The 21,930-nt window shown below is 27.3% G+C and overlaps 7 protein-coding genes across 7 annotated transcripts; 3 read left to right on the top strand and 4 right to left on the bottom strand.

The window, feature by feature from the left end:
* Nucleotides 1-118: 118 nt before the first annotated feature.
* Nucleotides 119-2,097, bottom strand: OCT59_010954 (uncharacterized protein). The gene is made up of 8 exons (XM_025314046.2): nucleotides 1,956-2,097; nucleotides 1,727-1,872; nucleotides 1,334-1,651; nucleotides 1,158-1,260; nucleotides 984-1,088; nucleotides 771-895; nucleotides 397-664; nucleotides 119-319 (listed from the first exon to the last, which is right to left on the bottom strand). The coding sequence occupies exons 1-8, from the start codon at nucleotides 2,015-2,017 to the stop codon at nucleotides 247-249; spliced, it is 1,200 nt and encodes a 399-aa protein (XP_025186172.1). The 5' UTR covers nucleotides 2,018-2,097; the 3' UTR covers nucleotides 119-246.
* Nucleotides 2,098-2,115: 18 nt separating this feature from the next.
* Nucleotides 2,116-2,877, bottom strand: OCT59_010953 (uncharacterized protein). The gene is made up of 3 exons (XM_066136201.1): nucleotides 2,626-2,877; nucleotides 2,380-2,532; nucleotides 2,116-2,310 (listed from the first exon to the last, which is right to left on the bottom strand). Exons 1-3 carry the CDS (start codon nucleotides 2,751-2,753, stop codon nucleotides 2,214-2,216), a joined length of 378 nt encoding a protein of 125 aa, XP_066000851.1. The 5' UTR covers nucleotides 2,754-2,877; the 3' UTR covers nucleotides 2,116-2,213.
* A 96-nt stretch (nucleotides 2,878-2,973) lies between these two features.
* Nucleotides 2,974-4,934, top strand: OCT59_010952 (uncharacterized protein). The gene is made up of 9 exons (XM_025324441.2): nucleotides 2,974-3,005; nucleotides 3,082-3,120; nucleotides 3,186-3,335; nucleotides 3,403-3,527; nucleotides 3,593-3,703; nucleotides 3,775-3,967; nucleotides 4,034-4,134; nucleotides 4,213-4,288; nucleotides 4,356-4,934. Exons 1-9 carry the CDS (start codon nucleotides 2,982-2,984, stop codon nucleotides 4,590-4,592), a joined length of 1,056 nt encoding a protein of 351 aa, XP_025186174.1. The 5' UTR covers nucleotides 2,974-2,981; the 3' UTR covers nucleotides 4,593-4,934.
* A 5,440-nt stretch (nucleotides 4,935-10,374) lies between these two features.
* Nucleotides 10,375-12,453, bottom strand: OCT59_010951 (uncharacterized protein; the record flags this gene model as incomplete). Its single annotated transcript, XM_025309044.2, has 3 exons — nucleotides 10,375-11,440; nucleotides 11,526-11,947; nucleotides 12,081-12,453. The coding sequence occupies 3 exons, from the start codon at nucleotides 12,451-12,453 to the stop codon at nucleotides 10,955-10,957; spliced, it is 1,281 nt and encodes a 426-aa protein (XP_025186176.1). The 3' UTR covers nucleotides 10,375-10,954.
* Nucleotides 12,454-13,309: 856 nt separating this feature from the next.
* OCT59_010950 (uncharacterized protein) lies at nucleotides 13,310-14,963 on the top strand. The gene is made up of 4 exons (XM_025314048.2): nucleotides 13,310-13,361; nucleotides 13,429-13,828; nucleotides 13,917-14,135; nucleotides 14,266-14,963. The coding sequence occupies exons 2-4, from the start codon at nucleotides 13,697-13,699 to the stop codon at nucleotides 14,425-14,427; spliced, it is 513 nt and encodes a 170-aa protein (XP_025186177.1). The 5' UTR covers nucleotides 13,310-13,361; nucleotides 13,429-13,696; the 3' UTR covers nucleotides 14,428-14,963.
* OCT59_010949 (uncharacterized protein) lies at nucleotides 14,953-16,351 on the bottom strand. Its single transcript, XM_025314049.2, has one exon. The coding sequence runs from the start codon at nucleotides 16,204-16,206 to the stop codon at nucleotides 15,409-15,411; it is 798 nt and encodes a 265-aa protein (XP_025186178.2). The 5' UTR covers nucleotides 16,207-16,351; the 3' UTR covers nucleotides 14,953-15,408.
* A 2,269-nt stretch (nucleotides 16,352-18,620) lies between these two features.
* On the top strand, nucleotides 18,621-20,256 carry OCT59_010948 (uncharacterized protein; the record flags this gene model as incomplete). Its single annotated transcript, XM_025314051.2, has 1 exon — nucleotides 18,621-20,256. The coding sequence occupies exon 1, from the start codon at nucleotides 18,658-18,660 to the stop codon at nucleotides 20,254-20,256; it is 1,599 nt and encodes a 532-aa protein (XP_025186180.1). The 5' UTR covers nucleotides 18,621-18,657.
* Nucleotides 20,257-21,930: the final 1,674 nt, after the last annotated feature.

Raw genomic sequence — 21,930 nt, 5'->3', positions numbered from 1 at the left:
GATATAAATTTACAGTTTGAGCTTATATGCGTCGATCGTTACAAACGGGGAAAGAATTGAAATATTTGTTTAGCATTATCGCATTATAACAAATAGAAAAGATTTTCGATGAAATAATTATCAAGTAATTCAATCTATTCATTAAAATAATTATGTAGTAAAATCATTTATACTTTTGTAAAATTAATCTGGATTCTCCGAAAATGTTGATTTGCCTATGAAACTATAAAAAAAAAATCTCTTAATTTATATAACAGTATCTTCAGGGTCATAATTTTCATTAATGAGTCTGTACAGATATGATGGGGGATGACCGCCACTATCAATTTATAAAATTAATTGAGAAATTCACATCATGAGATGATAAAAAATCATAAATAATTCAAGTAAACTTACGTATTGGTAATAAATAAACTAACAAGTTCAGGTGAAACATAATCATAATATGGATTTAATATAGTAACTTTGTCAATTAATTCTCCTTCATCAAAACTCATTACTGGATCAGGAGCAACCAAGTCATTAAACGAATCTTCGTCATATGGATAAAGAGGAGATAATTTATACAATCCAGTACAAACTACGACTGGAGTGGAATGATGCTTTGCTGCGGTAGCAACCATTTGAGTACCACTTACAGAAATTAGACCGCCATTCGCAAGAACTTCATTTTAAAATGGTTAATATATATACAGATCTTGTTAAAAAAATGATTAAACAGATTTCCGATTTTATCTAAATAACATCAAAATAATTTTATTTATATTTACCAGCATGTGTTCCCATTATAACTTTATTTACTCTCGACATAACAGCAAAAATTGCTGAATCCGAAATTACTGTTGTATCAATTCCTGCTTGTGACAAGGATAATGCCATTTCGTGTCCAAGATATCTAAAATAGAAATGGAAAACGTAAAATTTCAATTATAAACTCTCATTTAAGAAAATTGATAAATATTAATTATTATGAACTAACTGACTTAGGTGATGTTTCCGCAACTACAATTGAAAATTTTCTTTTCTTTGCTGCAGTTTTCAAGAACATTTCAACTGTTCTCGATTTTCCTACTGTCATTATAATTTCACTAAATTACAAATATTAATCGGAATTTAATATAAATAATTATTAAAAAGATATTATAATTTCAACATACTTGGAATGAATGTGTTCCATAGCTTGATCTGCAATGTTAACGTACATATTTTCAAGCTCATTAATCAACTCTTGTAATTCAGAGATTATTGTAGGCTTCAAATGTAAAAAAAAAATGAGTTAAGAAGACTTCACAGTTTTTGTAATGTTTATTTAACGTATCTAATAAAAGGATATTATAACACTTTCGATCATAATCTAATGAAGCCTCCTTCCCGCTCACAGATCCATCTCCCAACAAATTTATCATAGAAGCCGATGATGAAAAGAAACTAGAACTTATAATAGAACCTGGCCCACTATAGCTTTGTAAGTCGTAAGTCTTGCTTTTTTGAGGGGGCGATTTAATCACATTATCATCTTCATAATCCTTATCATCATCCTCTACCTCTTCTGATGTAGAAGTTAAATTGGTATTACTATTTGATACTTCAGAATTATACACGTCACGTATCAAACGTAATACGCGACGAACAATATTTCCTACCGCGAGTTCTAAAAGATTAAATCTTATTAAAATTAATCCTCGCTAATTTTTCATAGTACTTAAAATATCACAATTCTGAATACCCCTCGGCTGAGCCATAACCAGCTTCCCTCCAACATCTTTCACCAAGTTTATCAGTACATTAACTTGATTCCATCGTGCAACTGAAACTACTTGTCGGAGAAGCAGGGCCGTTTCAAGTGAGACGGACCAAGAACCGACTACTTGTCTATAAATAAATAACATATAATTAGGAAAACAACAATATCATATTCGGTAATATTACACGAGCAAATTATTTAGACAAAGTACCGTCGTCGTAGCCGATTTACTAAACTCTCAATTTGAGCATTTAGATCTCGCGGTCCTGTCATTTTCAAAAATTAGCTTATTTGTTACTGTAATTTTTAATAATTGTTAGTTTTAATATTCCGTGATTTATTATAGTTTTTTTTTAAAAAAGTCTATTAGATTATCAGAGTAAAATTTTTTTTATTATATCTCACAACCAATCAAATTGTTTCAAATAATTTATTATCCATATTTTTATAATTAATTCCTTTAAAACATTTATTCGTCAACATTATTGTTATTGTGCTTAGGGAATCTTTTTTCAACTTCAGCATAAGCATCTGGATATTGTGTTGATACTTTTGTTTTCAATAACCTAATCACATTGAATCATTTTAAAGAATTATCTGAAAGAGTATAACAAATAGCCAAAATTGTAATATACCTTAATTTTTTAAAAATATACTCTAAATCAACTTTCATCTCTTTGATACATTTAGAATGTGAATCAAGCTTCTTCGAGAATTCTTCATACTTTATATGACTAAAATCATTAAATGATGTTAATGATGTAGTATTGTATTCTAAAATTTCATGACTGAATTTATAGAAAAGAAAGTCAAACAATTAGATGAATGAATTAAAGAGAATGAATTAAAAGAGAGTAGATCAACTCAGCAAATATACGTACATTGAATTTTGATTTTGTACGATTTTACTTAAATCAACTTCATTCATCATTCCTTTCATTCTTTTTATCGTATGTTCTGCACATACTTCATTAATAGATTTTTCTTCTTGTTCTGTTTGTTGTGGCATTTTTTATTTTAGAAATATATGTGAATATATTAATAATTTTGATTCCCTAACAAACAGGAGAGTTTCTATTTCTAGTGGTAAAAAATTTCGGACGAATGGAGAAAAAAAAATTCATTCATTCAATCAGCTTTTTTTCCGATTTGCAGTTTGTAGATTAATTGAACGCGTTAGTTTCACAATGTTTATCATAAAATAAAATTTCGACTTTTTTTTTTTTTAAAAAAAAAAATGGAAAAATTCTCAACTTGGAGAGTAAGTATAACAGTAAAAAAAAATCGTTTCGACCTTAAATTTGAAATAGATTATTTACTTGACAATAAAAACTTAGGACGCTAGTAGTGGCATTCAACCGTTCTTACCACCGACTGTATGTATTTTTAATCGTTAATTTTTTCGTTTAACTGTCTTATTTATTAATCTTGCTTTTAAAAGCCTTCACGTAAAGATTCGGATACAGTTACAAAAATTATCATTTTATTTGAGTATATATTAAAAGCTATTCTCGGAATTCTCAAATTGTTATTAGTCCTAGCTGCCACCATATTATTATTTATCATAGTTGATATCGTAGGATTTACTCTGGTAAGCTATTCGCTGATAGTTATATTCTCAAAGAGCATTTATTAACGACTTAAAAATCATATTATAGACACCTATAAAACCTGTTCATAGAATATTTCATTATCTGTTCACCTCAATTTTGACGCGTTTAATATTATTTTTTATGGGATTTTATTGGATCCACTCTGAAGCTGTTTCATCTTTAACAAAGGGGTAACCTTATTTCCTTTTTTTTTAAAAAAAAAAGAATTTATCTTAATTTAAATAATATACTTCAGCCGAGGAGCTCCTAAAACACGTGAGCGTACAAAGAAGGGTGGAGTCGATACAGGTGATGTGATTGTTTGCAATTGGACATCATATGTGGAAATATTTTATCTAGCATTCAGGTATCGTTAATTATTATTTTTCTTTTATTTATGAGGATTGTATAATAATCATACGTGAATTTATTTTACAGGTTTGATCCTATTTTTACACAATATTATCCTGCTACTAATACTTTACGACCAATATCTTTATGGAAAGCAATTTGGACAACTGGATCATACCCAAATCTTGGTCCTCCTATTGGAATTGAAACATTTACACTTCAAGAATTGGTTAATTATGCTAAAACAAATCAATCAAAACCAATCGTCATATTTCCTGAGGTATTATGTATAAACTTGTATTATTCAAATTAAAAGTTTATATCAATTAATATTTACCTCTTTTAGGGAACCACATCTAACGGTAGAGCTTTGTTGAAGTTCAATCCTATCTTTAAGGATATATCGATACCTGTTAAAAATTTTAAAATTCATATTTTTACAGTAAGGTAATTAATTGATCAATATAAAAGTATAATTATTTAATTTCGCACATTAATATTTTATTGAAATTAATTACCACTTAGATATGAATTCGAAAATTTTTCGCCGACGTTTACAGTTGGAAATAAATTTTGGCACTTTATTAAACTATGTTGTCAGGTAGGATATATATTATAATGAAGATTCAAAATTACAGAAATTGATTAATTTTTCATTTTTAATTTAGTTCATCAATATACTTCAAGTAAGATCTCTTATATCCGATGAATCATCATTCTCTCGTTATTCTGCACCAACTGCACAATCTTCAGCAGTACCTGAAGATATTATAGGTTCACAAGTACTAGATTATATGTCACAAGTTGGTAGATTGCGTAAAACGGGTTTGGGTATGGTGGAAAAGAAAGGATTCTTAGACTTTTATAAAAAAAGAGCTAGCGGATACGCAAAAAAGAATAGGTAGTTTTGTGAATACATATAGCAAAATTGGAATAAATTTAATTTTATTAACATTAGATTAGAAGGAATGTCTGAACTAAAAATCGAACAAGAGATTTATGTTATTTTTACTTTAAAGTAATTTTTCCGTCTTTCATAATTAATACAATATTCTCTAGAAATTTCTCTTTCAGTTCACTTTCAGATGAATTTGAACCAGGAATTAATTGATGAACCACCATTTCTTCGAGACGTTTAAGATTCAGTTCTTCATACTAGGAAAAAAAATTTTTTTGTAAGAAAAATTTAATATAAGGATATTTCTAAATATATAAATAAAATAATATATTTACACTGTTATTTTTAAAAATTTTCTTAACAACAGCGGGGACACTTTCGCAATAATTAAATAATTTATTAGCAACGTCATTTTCATGACTGAATTTCGATTTTTTGTCATTAAGTTTTTTCTTCTTATTATTTGTTGAAGACTCAGGCAACACAAACTCAACAGATTTGCGTTTCTTACTTTTTTCATCAGATAATTCTTTCTTCTTAAGTATTCCAACCAATGATTGATCGACTCCGTTAATTACGTTAGGATTTACCAAATTATTGTTATCTTTGTTTACAGTGTCGTTCTTTTTCTTCTTCTTTTTCTTCTTGCTGCTACTGTTATTGAGGTTCACGACATTATCTTCTTTCTTTGGAGTTTCATTTGCTACGTAAGTCTGAACAGACTGTAATTCATCGATATTATTACCTTCCTTGTTGCTCTCCTCAACTTTGTTATTGTCATTGCCGTTAATATTGTTTATGGATTTCTTTTTCTTTTTTTTCCTACTATTAGCGACGATGGTGTTATCTTCTTGTTTAATATTCGTATTCAGTATCTCAGCTTCGTTATTATAACCATTAGAGACTTTGGCCGCAATATCTATTTTTATTTTCATTTCTTCTTTAATGCTAATCTTATTCCCGTTTGGTTGATCATCTTGTTGCTGATTTTTTTTGTTTTTATTCTTTTTCTTTTTTTTAAAACTTGATTCTTGATTATGATTTTTGTTGTTGCCAGTAACGATATCTGGAATTTGATCTTGTTCACTACTTTTTAATATTTTACTATTATTGAAAGTATAACTTTGTTCTCCTTCTAAGGATTGATTGTTAATATTACTTGGCATATCAACTTTTTGTCGTTTTTGTTTATTAGGCGTATCCTGTTTACCCTAATTTAAAAAGAAGGAAATTTCAAATTGATTTCACATAAAAATATTTTATAATTCACTTATGTTTTTAAATACCTTTTTATGAACCTTATACAAACTTTTTTGATACTTTTCAGCTTCGCTAATACAACTAGTATGGCGAATAAAATTATTACCATGAAAAGTAGTATTACAATCAATGCAAGTAAATTGTGCATTAGGGCAACGACTCAAATGTTGTTGTGTTTTTGGTTTTCTGACAATATCTGCACATGAATCACAACTGAATGAGACCATTTATTATTTTAAAGTTTTAAGAAAGAAAATTGTCTAATGGTATAATACGAAGATCTAGCATATATATTCGAGATTACTTAATAATGATTATCTCGTTTTTGTGATTGATATTCATGAGTATATAGATAATAAGTATGATATATAACCTGTTTCTTATTTTATATAGTATTATTTTTTTATCTATACTGTATAGTTACTCTTAATATTTTTTTAATCTTAATTCTAACCTTAATTTTACCTAACATTAACCCTAAAATTATATCATATAAAATTAATAACTATACAATAAAACCTATACCATATATCATCATTATACCATATATATTATTTAAAATTATAAATGCTTTAATACTGTTTCACTATATTGGATTTATACATGAAGTTAAAATTAAAAGCCAAAAGTCAAAATATATATATATTTTTTATGGCTAAGTATTAAAATCAATATGAGTTTTATTAAAATAAAAGTAAATGCATTCTAAAGAATTATATAAACAATAAACTAATGATCCAGGTTAAAACACTTACAAATAAACTTCCATATATAAGTTTCCACAAATATTTTAAAAAAACATCCTACTAATAAAATAAAACAAAAATAAGAAAACTCTAACCTAAAATTTAAGAAAAATTAAAACTAAAAAGGCCAGATGTGAATGATATAGTTAAAATAACTAAAACTTAAAATAAGAATCTGCAGTTAGTTACAAATTATATAATTTTATTAGATGTAACATCATTATATCAGGTAAAAAAACAAGTTACATGATTCAAATCTACTGCTAATGGGGGTCTTCACAAAAAATGGGATTGAGATTGAGATTGAAATTTAGTATAGAATTTCAATCTTACTAACATATTAAGATTGAAAATTCTATATGAAATCTCAATCTCAATCTCAATCCCGTTTTTTGTGAAGACCCCCAATATTTAAATTGAAAAATATATTTACAAATAACCAATTTAAAAAAAAGGGTAGACTAAGTTTTTTCATGTTTTTCTTTTTCTTTTTGTTTTTTAGTTTATTATTAGAGAAATCACAAATTTTATTTATATTCATTTTTAATTGTAAATAAAAGACTGTGCAACTCATATGTTGAATTGTTGTATTGTAAATAATAAGGATGCTTGCTAAAACTATTTTTTCAAAATTTTAGTTTAGTCAAAATTCCTCAATTCAGTTTAACTGGTCAACTCAATTTAAATTGAGTCAAGTTTATATTTTTTATAATTTTAACTCAACTCGACTCATTCAGAGCATTATGCAAATGTAAAACTACTTTATTAATACATGCAAAAAATAAATACAAATATTTGGGACTTTACCTGTGATTAGTGCTTCTAACAGATCAGTTCAAATTGGATTCAGCTTAAATCTGATTTGATTTGATTTTTATTTTAATAAATCTGATCTGATTAGATTTGATTTAATTTGATTTGAATCTAGTTCAAATCCATTTGAATCTGATTTGAATTTAATCTGAATGTTCAGATCTGGTTCTTGAATTAAAAAAAGGAAAGAAAACGTTAATTATGTTTTTTAACTTACTATAGTTCGTTCTTTTAAATTCTGGCCGTTTAGCTTTGTCTCACATTCAGATTTTCTAAAAATAAAAGAAAGGAAACATTAATTACGTTCCCTTAAGTAAAAATAAAAAAAAAACTTAAAAAAAAGAAATGAATTTACTATAGTTTATTTTTTTTTAAATCTTAGTCATTAATGATTTTGTTCATTCAGGTTTTCTAAAAAAAAGAAAGGGAACGTTAATTATATTTCTACAAATAAAAAAAAAAATAAAATAAAAAAATAAACTTACCATAGTTCATTCTTTTAAATTCTGGTTGTTCAGCTTCGTCTCATATTCAGGTTTTTTAAAAATAAAAGAAAGTGAATGTTAATTATGTTCTTTTAAGTAAAAATAAAAAAAAATCTTAAAAAAAAAATGAACTTACCATAGTTCATTCTTTTTTTTAAATTCTGGTTGTTAATGTCTTAATGACTTCATTCGTCTAGATTTTCTAAAAAAAAAAAGGGAACATTAATTACATTCCTTTAAGTAAAATAAAAAAAAACTTAAAAAAAAAAATAAACTTACTATAGTTCATTTTTTTTTAAATCCTGGTCATTAATGACTTTGACTACGTCCAGGTTTTCTAAAAAAAAAGAGAATGTTAATAAAAAAAAACTAAAAAAAAAATTTTTTTTTTTAAATCCTGATCGTTAGACTTTGTTCATTTAGGCTTTCTAATAAAAAAGAAGGAAACTATTAATTACATTCTTTTAAAGTAAAAATAATAAAAAAAAAGAAATGAACTTACCTAGTTCATTCTTTTAAATCTTAATCATTTAGTGTCCAGCATTCATTCGTCCAGGAAAAAATTTTTTAAAAAAAAAATCTGATCTATAGATCAAAATTTTGAAAATCAAACTGGATCTGACTCAGATCAAATCTGTAGATTCAGATCAGATCAGATTTTTTTCAGAGCACTATCTGTGATACATGACGATTTTTTTTCTATACTAATATTTATACATATGTCTGTTTTTACTTGCTTCAATGATTCTTGTGATTCTATCTGAAATCAAATATTCATTTGATTTGCCCAAATAAATTCTTGAGTTTTTCAAATATAAGACTTTTGTCGAACATACTCTCATTAATAGGAAAAGTAAATGGTGTTCACGAACTCAATAATACTTCAACATTTCTATAATCATTGTCATACATTTGCTAGTAGTGACTAATTTAATTATAATCCAGTTGATCCCTATCAAAACAATATCATACATTACATTTTCACGTAAAGCCTCATTATATATGCGTTTCTTTTTATTATGTTGAGACAAAACTTGTAACTGAATTGCATTTTAACTAACACTTTGATTAATATCCTCTCTTTTAGACTTAATAATAATAATAATTGTATCTCCAATCTTAATAACCCAATCCACTGGCCCTTTATTATGACTTTCAGATAACTCATATTCTGGAGTCTGAATATGCTTTTACTTTATCATCATAACAAGAGATAACACCATAAAGAACAGAAGAAATAAATTCATATCTTGTTACTTCATTCACACTAGTGATGTGAATGCAGGTCTTATGCTTTATAGCTATATCTTTCAAAATGTGCTTCAATATCTTTTCATAATTGGCTGTGTTAGCTAACTTTCTATTGAATCTGGAAAGATCAATATAATTATTAGTTGTTAACCTGAATAATGTCTTAATTTGAAAAAAATTTTATAACAAAAATAGCTGTTACACTATAAAACATTCAAATTATTTTTTGTTAGAAGTATGTCACACCTATCATAATTTATTCTCAAAAAATAGTAAACTGATACTTACATATATCAACAATGATTGAAAAATCCACCTTAAATCCTTAAGTTCAGATTACACTTACTAAATCCTTATCATCAATCAAACAAATAATTTTCTTTTCATTACCACCATACTTACAATTTATAACAACATATTCGTTCTCTATCCTATCTGGAAATGTGAAACATGTGTGAAGCTGAGACTTCAAAGCAAATAAGGTTATTTATCCACAGGTTATGCTATACAATTATATGTATGTGCTAATCAGTTGGCTGGAAGGTAAAATGTTTGCTAATCTTTGAAAATGATTTCAACTTTATACTTTCAAGTTTTTTTTTAATATTAACGTTAATTTTTTCATTGACGAACTTAACTAGTTTATATATTAATTCTAACCAAAATTATATATTACAAAGATTTTTATATTATATATCTTTAATTTTAAGTAATCTACTAGTTAAATTTTAATAAAATTTATATCATTGGATTTGTTTTAATAAGAGAAATCCAATAATAGTAAAATCATATTTTTAATATTAATATATTGGAAAAATATGATTTTTTGCTTTTTTTTATTTAAACCATTTGAGTATATTAGTATTATTCAAGTTTTACTATAATATTATAAATGTTAAAATAGTAGATTTTTAAAAATTCATATATTTTATAATGTTTTTAAAAAATAATAAGTAAAATACAGTTTAACCTCGATATACCGATATTCGATATACTGATATACTATTAAAAACTTGTTATACCAATAAAATTTTATTTCCTACTATATGTGAGGATATGATATAAATATCGGTATAACTTTGATATAATCATAAAAAAATAAGCCAAACCTCATTAAATTCTTTATAACAAAACATATTGATATTTTCCTATTTCTGGCTTTAATAAATGAAAAGTTATTAGTATTTTTTAATTTAGAAACTTTTGATAATAACTTATTTACAATTAATACATCTTATATAATAAATCTAATAAGCTTTAATTATTTTTTACAATTATTATTGAATAGCAGTATAATGTTTTGAAAAGTGCCATCCAAATACTTTTAGTAAGGTTAATACATATTGTATAATTAAAATAATTATTAAATAATCAGATAGGAATAAGAAATTAAACTTGAGTGTAATAAATTATATCAGATATATATATGGTAAGTGGTAACAATCATGAAAGATCTAAATACCAGATGCAAAAATAGTCTTCTGCAGGTTATAGACAGTTTTGTAAAACAATCACATTAAACTAGTAAAGGTTATTTACTATTAGTATTTATCTTTAAATACTCTGAAATTTTTTTTTACATTACTCACATTAATTCAGTTCAGTATTATTACAACAAAGAAGAAAGCTAATAGTGATAACACATACCCATTAAATATAACAGATAAAAGGAATAATCATATGTTTTAACTATTAATTAATTGGAAATAATAATTTTACTTTGTTACTTATTTCAAGTATTCCAAATTTATATAAATATAGTGAAACGAACATTTATAATTCAATAAATATTCAACAAATTGATGAAAAATATGTCAATTATCTTCTTGTATCGTTCCGATTGAAACTGATCTGCTTTTACGCCTGTGTTTGCCCAATAAAGAAGTTTTTTCGTCAGCATCTTCATTTTCATTTTCATCATCCTGTATCATCTCTTCAAATGTCAACATTCCCGTATTAGATGAATCTCCTCCTATCAAAGAATATTTGTTAAAATCTTCTCCATCCTCATAAAGTTCAGTTAACCCTTCAATATCATGACCTAATAACATTCTATTCTCTCCCACTGCAAATAATTCTTCTTCCGGTGCTGTACTTCTTCGCCATGATAATATAAGTACACCACATAATAATATCCATACACCCAATATTACAAGAAATATTTGCCACCAGTATAATCGACTCCATTGATTAAAATACACAAGACCATTAAATATTGTAGAAACATTATATGTACAAAATGAAAGTGGTATTAAAATAATTGTATCACATAGTCTCAATCCTTTATTGAGATAATAAAGCTGAAATTTATATTAATGGATATGTTAACTACAACGTTAAATAACGGATTATACAAAGAAAATTAAAAATACTGTAAATATTTACCTGTATTAAAGCAGTAACAACCAATGCTGCTACTATAAACCAACTTAATGGTCGATTAAATTGATTTTCGCAATTAAAAATAGATAAAAGTAATAATTCTATTCCACTCTTTGCAAATAATAAAGTCTGACCTGATATCATACCAGCAACACATCCATATGAAATTCCGAGAAGTTTTTGAAACTTTTTCAATGACCACCCGAATATAATATCATTTTCATTTCTAATCATTTGATTTAATGCATATTCCCCAAATTTATTTGCAATTAAAATGCTTATAACAACAAATTCAACTACGGAAAAGTACGCTATAAACGCTGGACGTTTATAAAGTTCGATTAGGTCTTCTAATGAATGATTTGGTTCATTTACGACTCCAAAAAGTGCAATCATAACCGCTCCAATTAGAATAAAAAATGTTCCTATAAATTAAGTATAATAAAATAGGACAAAAAAAAAAAATTGTTATTTTGTATTTTTTGTCCGAAATTGAAAACGGCCGGAACAAATGCATGTCACGTGATAGAAAATAATGCGCCACATTTCAATACGCACCTATTAGTGTTTTCTTTGTAAATACATCCCCCAAAAGTATTTTGGCAAAAAATGCATTAAAAACCAAAGTTACGGCTCCTAAAGGGGCCAGAATAACAATTGGAAGGTATCCGATTGAAAAAGCGCTTCCAATTATATTAGAAATTATGTAAGTGTCAAAACCCAAATGCCATAATGGTTGTCTACATGCAGATCGTCTAAGTTCCTTTGGATAAATATTTTCATTTATTACATAGGATTTGCGTTGTATCGTAAGACCAAGAGATTGAATAAATGAAGTTGAAACAGCTATAGTAATGCCGATAGCAAAATTGAAATGCGGGGTATCATCCTTTCCCTCATTTACTCCATTATCTAGTGAACAGTATACCATGGTTTTTTTAATAATGAAATTACCTTATTTATTTATTTAATAAGGAATCTAATGTTAAAATGTTTGATAAAACAAATTAAACAATTCAGAATTCGTTAAAGGAAAAAGGACCAAAAAAATAGGATCAATAACAAGAGCTTAGAATTTATATATTTTTTTTTTCTCCTTAGAAAGTTTACTATTTTTTATACAATCAAAATAAAAGACGATTTTTATGGAAAAGTTGATCAAGATATGAAAGTACAAAGTAAACAAAATCATTTGAGTTGTGATGTAAGCAATGTGTGATTATATAAATTCGGTCTCACCAAAACCTGATGAACGACGAAAAAATTTCCTTAAATTTAACAAATTAAACAGGGAGTAGTATGACAATATGTCACGTATGAGTCACGAGTCACGTATAATCATGCGCATTAATCACGTATTCTCCTGAGCAAGATTAAATAATTATTATAATTATTTGAATATTTTTCTACAAACTAAATATAATTTGCTTACTTTTTATAGAAAAAAATCTTAGGTACTTATCACATTGTGACAATTCAAAAATAATATAGAGGACACGAGACGATTGTTATTGATTTATGCATTCTGCGTTAGAGATTGGGATGATTGGCAAAAAAAAAAATCGTTTTTTTGGGGAAATCTATTTTAAGATTCGTTATAAGTGGGATTTGCACCCCCTGATTCTGGGCGCGGTTTTATATGATCACGTGAAATTTATACAGTTTACAGTAGGATCGGCATCATGCATGAATCAGAAACCGCGCCCAGAAAACGGAGCTGCGTGGGATTTAACCGGTGACGTATAGGCGTTACAAGTGAATGAACCCATTTAAAGTTTGTGTTATTTGTCCTAGATTTAACACGTTGTGCTACATGTCATCTTATAAACCTAGTTATAGGTAGTTTATTCATATTATTCGGACGAAATTCTCCAGATAAATAACTAGCTTAACTACCAAACCTTAGAAGTGCTTTTTGGGTGTGTTCCGACTTATGAAGTGATGAAGGCTCATAATGGCTCAAAATCAAATGGAGTCAGACTCTCGTCGCGTTTTTTGTTTTGTAATTTAAACTGCGCACTTTTGCACGTGTTTGGGATACAACTTTTGTAATATCCGCTTTATCATTGGTCATCCGTGATACAATTCCGAAACTTATAAATAGAGGAAGTAAAATTAGCAAAATACACCATACTCTTTTTTTTGAAAACTGTAAAGTTAATTCATCAGTAATCATGGATTACACTATGCACATGCCAAATTCAAGCTGTGCAGTCAGCAACCATTTTAACTTTACTACTTCACCTACTAACGCTGGACGTAAAAGAACTCGTAGTAGCAGCCTAAGCAGAAGTGAGAATGTTCAGGTATTGTTCATATGTATAGTTGAGAGATTTTACTCCTTCGATATTTCATTATTACTTTATATAACCTTATTAACTTTTTTCCTTATAGAAAACTGCAAGGCTTTTAAGTCCGCCACGTTTTAGAGGGATACCTTCGCAGTCTTTTCCAAATCCGCAACTCTCTTGTTGGAGCGAAAATCGGCTCAACCGAGTTAGTTCTATTGGTGACTTAAGCAACAGAACACAATCATTAATGGTTCAAGATATTACGCATGTGGACCTCATGGATTGTGATAACATGCCTATTGATTCAGATAATGATGAGATTGTGAGTAGTTTTTCGCGTGTATGAATAAATAACTATCTGATCTGGATAATTTTTATTTCTTTCTTTTGCTTCATTTATGACTTAATCCTCTTAATCGAATATGTTTACTAAATATTATTATTTTTTTCAGATTCAACATCATGAGACAGATATAACATCATCCTCATCAACACGTAGTCAGCGGCAACAACATCGCCTGCATCAGCTACCTTTTACCATGGGGCGTCGTTCTGACTGTGAAAAATGTCGATTACGCATTCCTGGACATTTTAATCACGTTATTTCACATTAAAATGTAATAATTTGATTGTAATAGTAATTGTAATCATATCTTTGATAGGATAATATAATAAGGGAAGATTAAACGCGTATAGTGGAAATTCTACCTTCAAAAAAAAAAAGAATAGAAAAAGAGAAAAAGAAAATTTCTTAGACATTGTAGAAAATTTGACATTAACAATCTTTCTAGAAGGCATATCATTGCATTACATCATTTTTTTCGTTGGTTAATAAGATTTTCATTTTCTAAATTCGCACCTTGCATTTTAAGGTAGTAATAATCTTCCAATTACGGAAGTCATAAAGATAATCCGGCCTTTGTCTTTACATCTCTGTATTATTTTTTTAAAAAAAATATCCTTAAAAGGATGTTTACAAAAAATAATTAAATACAGAGTTAAATTGTAAGGATATTCATTTGTGTAAATACTTGAATTGTTGACATAAGTATCAACTTGAGATCTTGAACTTTACCATCTATAGACAAAAAAGAAAAAATAAAGACACTGATAGAAAGAACTTTTAATAAATTAATTTTAAGTGTTCATTAATAAACTGACTTTTTACGCGGTTTTTTTAATCTTTTATTTTTTTTTAATTAAATTTACTGACTAAAAGAATTATTATTTATAAAAAATAACTAGTTTATTAAATAACTAGCATATAGAGTATTATAAACGTAGAATAAATGTTAAGATTTTCTAGTTTCTCTTTGAAATTCGTAAAGAACAGATAAATACACTGAGAAACCAATTATACTCGCACTAAATCATACATACATATACACACAAGTAACCCACCCCATATTTTAAATAAAATGATCTCCAAAAAATACAAATATGTAAAAAGCTAAGTTAAATACATGAATAAAAAAAGGAAGAAAAAGAAAAGATGAAATAAAAAGGAATTGATAAAAAAATAAAATTAATTAAGAACCAATTTTAAGGTATAAAGAGAATTACGCAATTAGCTCCTTCCATAAAACTCCAAAGAATTAATTTTCTGTTGTTTCTGAAGTTTCTGGAGTATCTGGAGTATCTGGAGTTTTCTTTTTACTAAAAAAAAAGTCTTTTATTCTATTTTTTAAACTCTTTCTCTTATCACTCTTATCACCACTCTTATTATCACCACTCTTCACTTCTCTAGTTTCATTATTAGTTTCATTATGTTTAGGTGGCGGAATAGGTGGGTCCTCATTAGTTCCATTTTGTTCTCCAGCTGCTTGTGCGACAATAACAGTATTTGGCTGCGGTTCGTCCTTTTGTTCATCAGGTTTCTTCTGTTCTTCAGTTTTCTTTAGTTCTTCAGGTTCTTCAGGTTTCTTCGGTTCATCAGGTTTCTGTGGTTCTTCAGTACTCTTTGGTTCTTCAGGTTTCTTTGGTTCTTCAGTATTCTTTGGTTCTTCAGGTTTCTTTAGTTCTTCAGGTTTCTTTGGTTCTTCAGGTTTCTTTAGTTCTTCGGTATTCTTTGGTTCTTCAGGTTTCTTCGGTTCTTCAGGTTTCTGTGGTTCTTCGGTACTCTTTGGTTCTTCAGGTTTCTTTGGTTCTTCAGGTTTCTTTAGTTCTTCGGTATTCTTTGGTTCTTCAGGTTTCTTCGGTTCTTCAGGTTTCTGTGGTTCTTCGGTACTCTTTGGTTCTTCAGGTTTCTTCGGTTCTTCAGGTTTCTGTGGTTCTTCGGTACTCTTTGGTTCTTCGGGTTTCTTTGGTTCTTCAGGTTTCTTTAGTTCTTCAGGGTTATTTACTTCATTTTGTTCATTTTGTGAGGAGTCAGGTACTTTATTCGTATCGGCCATAGCGAATGAAAAATATAAAGATGAGGAAAAACTGCGAGTTATAATATAATTAAGTTTTTTTTTCAAACTTTAAACTAACTGCTAATTTTAGCTATAATAAAAAAAAACCCGACTGAAAAGAAGGTATCAATAAAACTGATAGCCTGATATAAAAAAATTTTGGCGCATGTGGCAATATAAGTTTCCGAAAAAAGTAATTATGGTAACGGGATAGTGCAGGCCAAAAAACTTTGTGTACTTCCATCTGATCACTTTTTAAGAAAATCATTGAACACACAAAATTGTCTCAACGCAATCAGATAAACCTTAATAAAATCATTTTGACTAAATTTGTGTCATTATTAAAAAAAAATTTTTTTTATCAATACAAACACAGCGAACCTTGTGAATTTAATTAATTAAGAAAATTTTTCTTTTCCGTTGATAATCTTGCTTAAGTAAAAATAGTTTATCAAAATTCTAACGCCAATACTTCTGTTAATTGGCCAAAAAAACTACTTCTTATCGTTATAAGAAAAAAAAAAATTCACACAATCTTGGGGGTCACGTTAGTGTAACGGAATTTTTTGCTACGCCCAAAAAAAGAAATTAAGAATATGATTTTCTTTGTTCAAGGTTTGTTTCAGGTTTTTTTTTTTAGTATTAAACGGATTTCAAGTACTACCCCATTTCAAATGGTACAATAAGCACTAACAACTTGGTATGGATTATCATACTGCATCTATCTACCATCATTGGAATGAATTCTGTTAGTTATAAAAGAAAAATTGGTAGACGAAAGGTTACTTTAGACGAGTCAGTTTCACTAAAAAATTATGAAAAACGATTATTCGCAATATTCTTTTCCCGAATTATTCACAATGGTAAAAAATTACAAATTACGCGAATTATGTGATCATAACCGTGCAACTTGCAAAAAAATTACATGTGTAAATGTGTGATACCATACTTTCGCAAAAAAATATAATTTATATTCTTTATTTTTTAGCGTTACGGAGTACAAATTAATCCAGTTTGAATATTACGTATGATTTGCCCCTTTTTTTAATTTGAAATACGTTGACGCGAAACATGATGGCGTTCCTTCTTTATGGTACATAATCTACATCTTGCTTGGTATTAGAAATTTATTATATCATTATCGTTTACAACTAAAATAAAAAGATGTTACTAAAAAGAATTAGTACATGATAAAAATCTCAAAATAAATCTAATTATGAGGTTTGAAATTACTAGTTTCTAAATCAACAAAGTTTCGATATAAGTTTTAGCAATTTGATCCTTTACGATGTTTAAAATTATCTTGTTTTTAACGTCACTTTCCTCCTCATCGCTGAGTTTGTTTGTTTATAATATTCTCACTCTCTTCTTGAAGTTTTTGTATTGTCTTCATCTCAATAGTTATTTTATAATCATTGTGTTCGCGTTTAGATTATCGCGTTACAAATAATTACAATATTCATTGGTGCGAATTGATGAATTGTCATACGACTTTTTCCAGAAATAAAAGAAATACATTTTGATTGAAGAAAATAATAAATGATTATCATTTACTTAACTAGCAATATATTCAACGCGCCAATGATTAGTACTCATAAAATAATGTCGTATACGACATCGTCGCCCCTCTATAACTAGAAAATTTTCTAAAGCTCCCAATTTTTTTTAAATCATCAATTCGTTCTAGAAGTTGTGTGAGTGCTCTCATAACAGATAATAATCACGATGGTGACGATATGTGGTATTTGTTGGGAGTTAATTGATTTGTTATTATTTTATTTTTATTTTCGTAAATTATATACAGTCAAAGCTCGTTATAGTGAATCTCGTTATAGTGAACATTAAATAAAATCGCGTTATAGTGACCTATTGATTTTTTTCCTTATAATTAATTTCTCTCGATATAGTGAATTTTCTTAATAAATCTCGTTATAGTGAAAAAAAGGGAAAAAATTACATAGTGGAACGGAAAGTTCACTATAACGAGCTTTGACTGTAGTATGAGAAGTAAAAAACTTATTTAGAGAATTTCAATTAGGAATTTATAAATATAACTGATATTTTGACCATTCACCTATTCACAGTTTAAAATTATTATATTTGTCTTTTTTTAGTATACGATTGAATGCATGGCTCAATCCTTGATTGCTTGATAGATTCAGATTCAGAAAATCACAATTTAGATAATGCACGAGTATATACTACTAACGTATTATACAGTTTACATAATTTTTTATTAAAATATCGTACAGAATCAAGTATAATGCAGAACTTTCTTCTGATTCTTCTGATTCATATGATACATATGATAAAATATGATATCAAATTCAGTGTATCACTACAGATTTCCAAATCGCGTAACTCTTAATTTACTGGTAAACTTATCGGCAAGAAAAAATTTATTTCAAAAATCCACACTTCTTTTTTTTTAATAATAATAAAAACAATAAAATGGAAAAAGTTAATAATTTAAAGTTAGATATTCTTCCTACTGAAGTTATTCTTGCCATATTTAAATATTTATCAGTTATTGATAAATGTCAATTATGTCAAGTTTGTAAAAGATTTCGATTATTAATTTATAATAATATAGAATTTTGGAAATATCTTGATTTGTCACCATTTGGAGAATATCTTTCAAATCAAGATTTGTTTATTATCGCAAAGACAAGATGGAAATCAGATATGGAAGGTCATAAACTTGATTTAAGTGGTTGTAAGTTAATAGCTTCTTATGCTCTTGAAAAATTAGTAGAGATGCATTCGAATTTTCAAGAAATTCACCTAAATGCTGAACCTCGTTATGATAATTGGAGGTATGAAATAGAAAATGATGATTGGATAAAACGACAATATTTTAAGCAATGTTCAACTTTCTCAAAATTTGGTCGTCCAGGATTATATCAAAGATGGAAAATTACGAAAAAATCAACACAATCATGGAAAATTTCAAATAAATCTATTCAAACAATACTTAAAGGATCTGTAAAAAATTTAAAATATCTTTCACTTGGAAATCAAAGTCTTCATCCTGAAACTGCTATTGTAATTTCTAATTGTTCTCAATTAGTTCAATTGGATTTGAGTGGTACCAATTTAAATAATGCTTCTCTACAAGACATTTTATCTCATGTAAATCAATTAGAATTCTTAAAACTTTTAGATCTTGAATTATCTGCTATGACTTTAATGATGGTTTCGCTCTTAAAAAATTTAAGACAGTTACATATTAGCGTACAGAACAGATCAATCATTTCCGCAAAAACAGTTGCGGATATGCTAAAAAATTTAAAAAAATTAGAGGATTTTAGGATGAACCAAACGATGATCGGTGAAGTAGACAGGGTTGTCATCGAGGGTTTATCATGGATTTTTTGTGACGGTCCAGTCGAAGATCTAACATCTATTTTAGAAAAAAATAAAATTAAAAATGGAGGAAAAATTGTTGAACAAAATAGATCACCACTTCATCATCTCGATCTTTCACCTAAACTTGATATATACCCAAGAGGTCAACAAAGATCAACACAGATTGAACATTATATTACTATAAGTAATTCTTCCTTATGGTCTTTAGCTGTTAATCATCCATTTTTAATTTCTTTGAGATTAGTTAATGCTTATGCTATTAGTGCTGAAGGTATAGATGGATTATTATCTTCATTACAATGTTTAGAAATCTTTGAATTAAGGAGATGGAGGGGAACGGAATTAGATCCGCTTCAAAAATTAACACCAACCTTTTGTCCTAAATTAAAAGAAATTGTATTACATGGAATAGAAGTCGCAAATTTTGATGAATGGACTAGAGATGAGAATTCTACAAATAACGTTACTCAAACTGGAGAATGTCGTGACGATAAAGATCGGGTTTTAAGAAACGGAGGATTTCAAGATTTAGAAATACTGGATTTATTAGAAGTTTCAACATTTTTTAAAAAACACTTTGATATTATAGTTAAAAATTGTGTAAAACTTTGTAAAGTGAGACTTGTACGTGTAGGAGATCTTAATTTTCTGGATGAAGAATCGGAATGGATGGATATTTAGGATAAAAATTATCTATATTAAATTTTTAATTTAATGTTAATTCTTTAAAAAATTTAGAACTGATACTTTGAAGATAATAATTAATAAATTTTTAGGCATATTTGAAGTAAAGTTTATAAATAATTCATTCAGTATATTTATGTTATATGAAGAAAAGGAATGAAGTATACTTTTTATTTCTATCATCTTTGTAATTGAAATAATTTTCCAGTTTTTATATAATATACAGTCAGACTAAATATACAACTCATAACTAACCTCCACTAATTTTAATACTTTTGTTCTTTTAGTTTCTTAGATTTAATAATCAATTTTTTTTTGTTTTGTAGAAACTATTAATAAATTTTTTAAAAAAAAGAATCAGCTGAATTGGACTATTAGTTGCAAAAACTGATCATTGAATTTTTATCAAATTATTGTATATTTATTTTATATAATAAAAAAGAATTTAAATTATTTATTAATAATATATTGAATTTTTTTCATTACTATTGCAATATTTCACCAGTTTTTATAAATCACATAATAATCATTTAGAAATTACATATTTAACAAATTATTATTATCATTAATATAATATAATAGTAATCAGTTTTTACTATAATGGATAATAAAATAATTTATTAATAAAAATATATCTTATTACTACATTTTAATTTTTTATATTGTAATATTAAATATCTTATTAATTGAATATCAAATACTAAACAAAATATCATAATAATTATTTTACCTTGCAATTTTTTTGATAATAACTGATTTTTTCATATTACTAATTATATATAATAATCAAATTATTTTGAATACTATAATTCCACACAATTGTCAAAAAATTGCGCGGTCTTACCTCTAGAAAAATAGCTTCGATTTTATCACAAAAAATTATTAAACATTTTCACACAGCCTTTAGAGAACATATCCGAAAGCCATGTTTAAAGTTGCCTGCCTAAACCTCTCCAAAATTCTACGGTTAGTTTCTCCAAAATTTTACTATAGTTTTATTATAGTTTCGGCAAGGTTTTGGCAATTTCGGCATTTATAATAAGTTTCATCAGGTTTCACTTTTCTCCAGAGTTTTGCCAACTTTTTAATAAGACTTTCATATAGTTTCGGCAAAGTTTTGCTATTTTAGCATTTTGCCAACTTGCCAAAACTCCTAGTTTCTCCAGCAACCTTAGCCATATTGCAAGAAAATGATTGAATTAGAAACGTCTTTAAATATTCAAGTATCAAACAAATGAAAAATATTAAGAACATCTGATATTAGCGCCAATCCACAAGAAGAATATAACAAACAACCCTTTCCTGACAAACGTATACATAGATTATTGAAGATTAAAGATGGTTTGCAGTGATGTAAGAACCATTTGTATCATTGGTTTACAAAAGGAATACCTGCTCCAGAAAATTGAACATGCAATATAGAAATAGTAAAAAAATGACAGCATAATGGTCTCATAATCACCTGATGTTGAAGATAGGGCCTTAAGACTAAGATGACGTGTTATAAATGACGTTTACCTACAGAGTCAAACAATCACTCAACAGTGCACATGTGGAGTACTATATGTATGATAAGTGGTTTGTAGTTTAATGATATTAGAGTAGTTTTCTTTATTTGATTCATACTTTGTATTTAGAATTCTTATTACATCTATTCTAATAAAACTGCAA

Source organism: Rhizophagus irregularis, chromosome 19 (genome assembly GCF_026210795.1).
Source record: "Rhizophagus irregularis chromosome 19, complete sequence".
Lineage (NCBI taxonomy): Eukaryota > Fungi > Glomeromycota > Glomeromycetes > Glomerales > Glomeraceae > Rhizophagus > Rhizophagus irregularis.
This window is presented reverse-complemented; position numbering and strand designations above follow the sequence as displayed.

Coding starts and splice junctions, on each gene's coding strand:
- OCT59_010953 (XM_066136201.1), bottom strand. CDS start 2,753: ATGCCACAACAAACAGAACAAGAAGAAAAATCTATTAATGAAGTATGT. Junction 2,533..2,625: donor GTACAAAATCAAAATTCAAT/GTACGTATATTT, acceptor CTATAAATTCAG/TCATGAAATTTTAGAATACA. Junction 2,311..2,379: donor TATATTTTTAAAAAATTAAG/GTATATTACAAT, acceptor CAATGTGATTAG/GTTATTGAAAACAAAAGTAT.
- OCT59_010954 (XM_025314046.2), bottom strand. CDS start 2,017: ATGACAGGACCGCGAGATCTAAATGCTCAAATTGAGAGTTTAGTAAAT. Junction 1,652..1,726: donor GGTTATGGCTCAGCCGAGGG/GTATTCAGAATT, acceptor TTAATCTTTTAG/AACTCGCGGTAGGAAATATT. Junction 320..396: donor AGTTTATTTATTACCAATAC/GTAAGTTTACTT, acceptor ATAAATTGATAG/TGGCGGTCATCCCCCATCAT.
- OCT59_010950 (XM_025314048.2), top strand. CDS start 13,697: ATGGATTACACTATGCACATGCCAAATTCAAGCTGTGCAGTCAGCAAC. Junction 13,829..13,916: donor GCAGAAGTGAGAATGTTCAG/GTATTGTTCATA, acceptor TTTTCCTTATAG/AAAACTGCAAGGCTTTTAAG. Junction 14,136..14,265: donor ATTCAGATAATGATGAGATT/GTGAGTAGTTTT, acceptor TATTTTTTTCAG/ATTCAACATCATGAGACAGA.
- OCT59_010952 (XM_025324441.2), top strand. CDS start 2,982: ATGGAAAAATTCTCAACTTGGAGA. Junction 3,336..3,402: donor ATATCGTAGGATTTACTCTG/GTAAGCTATTCG, acceptor ATCATATTATAG/ACACCTATAAAACCTGTTCA. Junction 3,968..4,033: donor CAATCGTCATATTTCCTGAG/GTATTATGTATA, acceptor TACCTCTTTTAG/GGAACCACATCTAACGGTAG.
- OCT59_010949 (XM_025314049.2), bottom strand. CDS start 16,206: ATGGCCGATACGAATAAAGTACCTGACTCCTCACAAAATGAACAAAAT.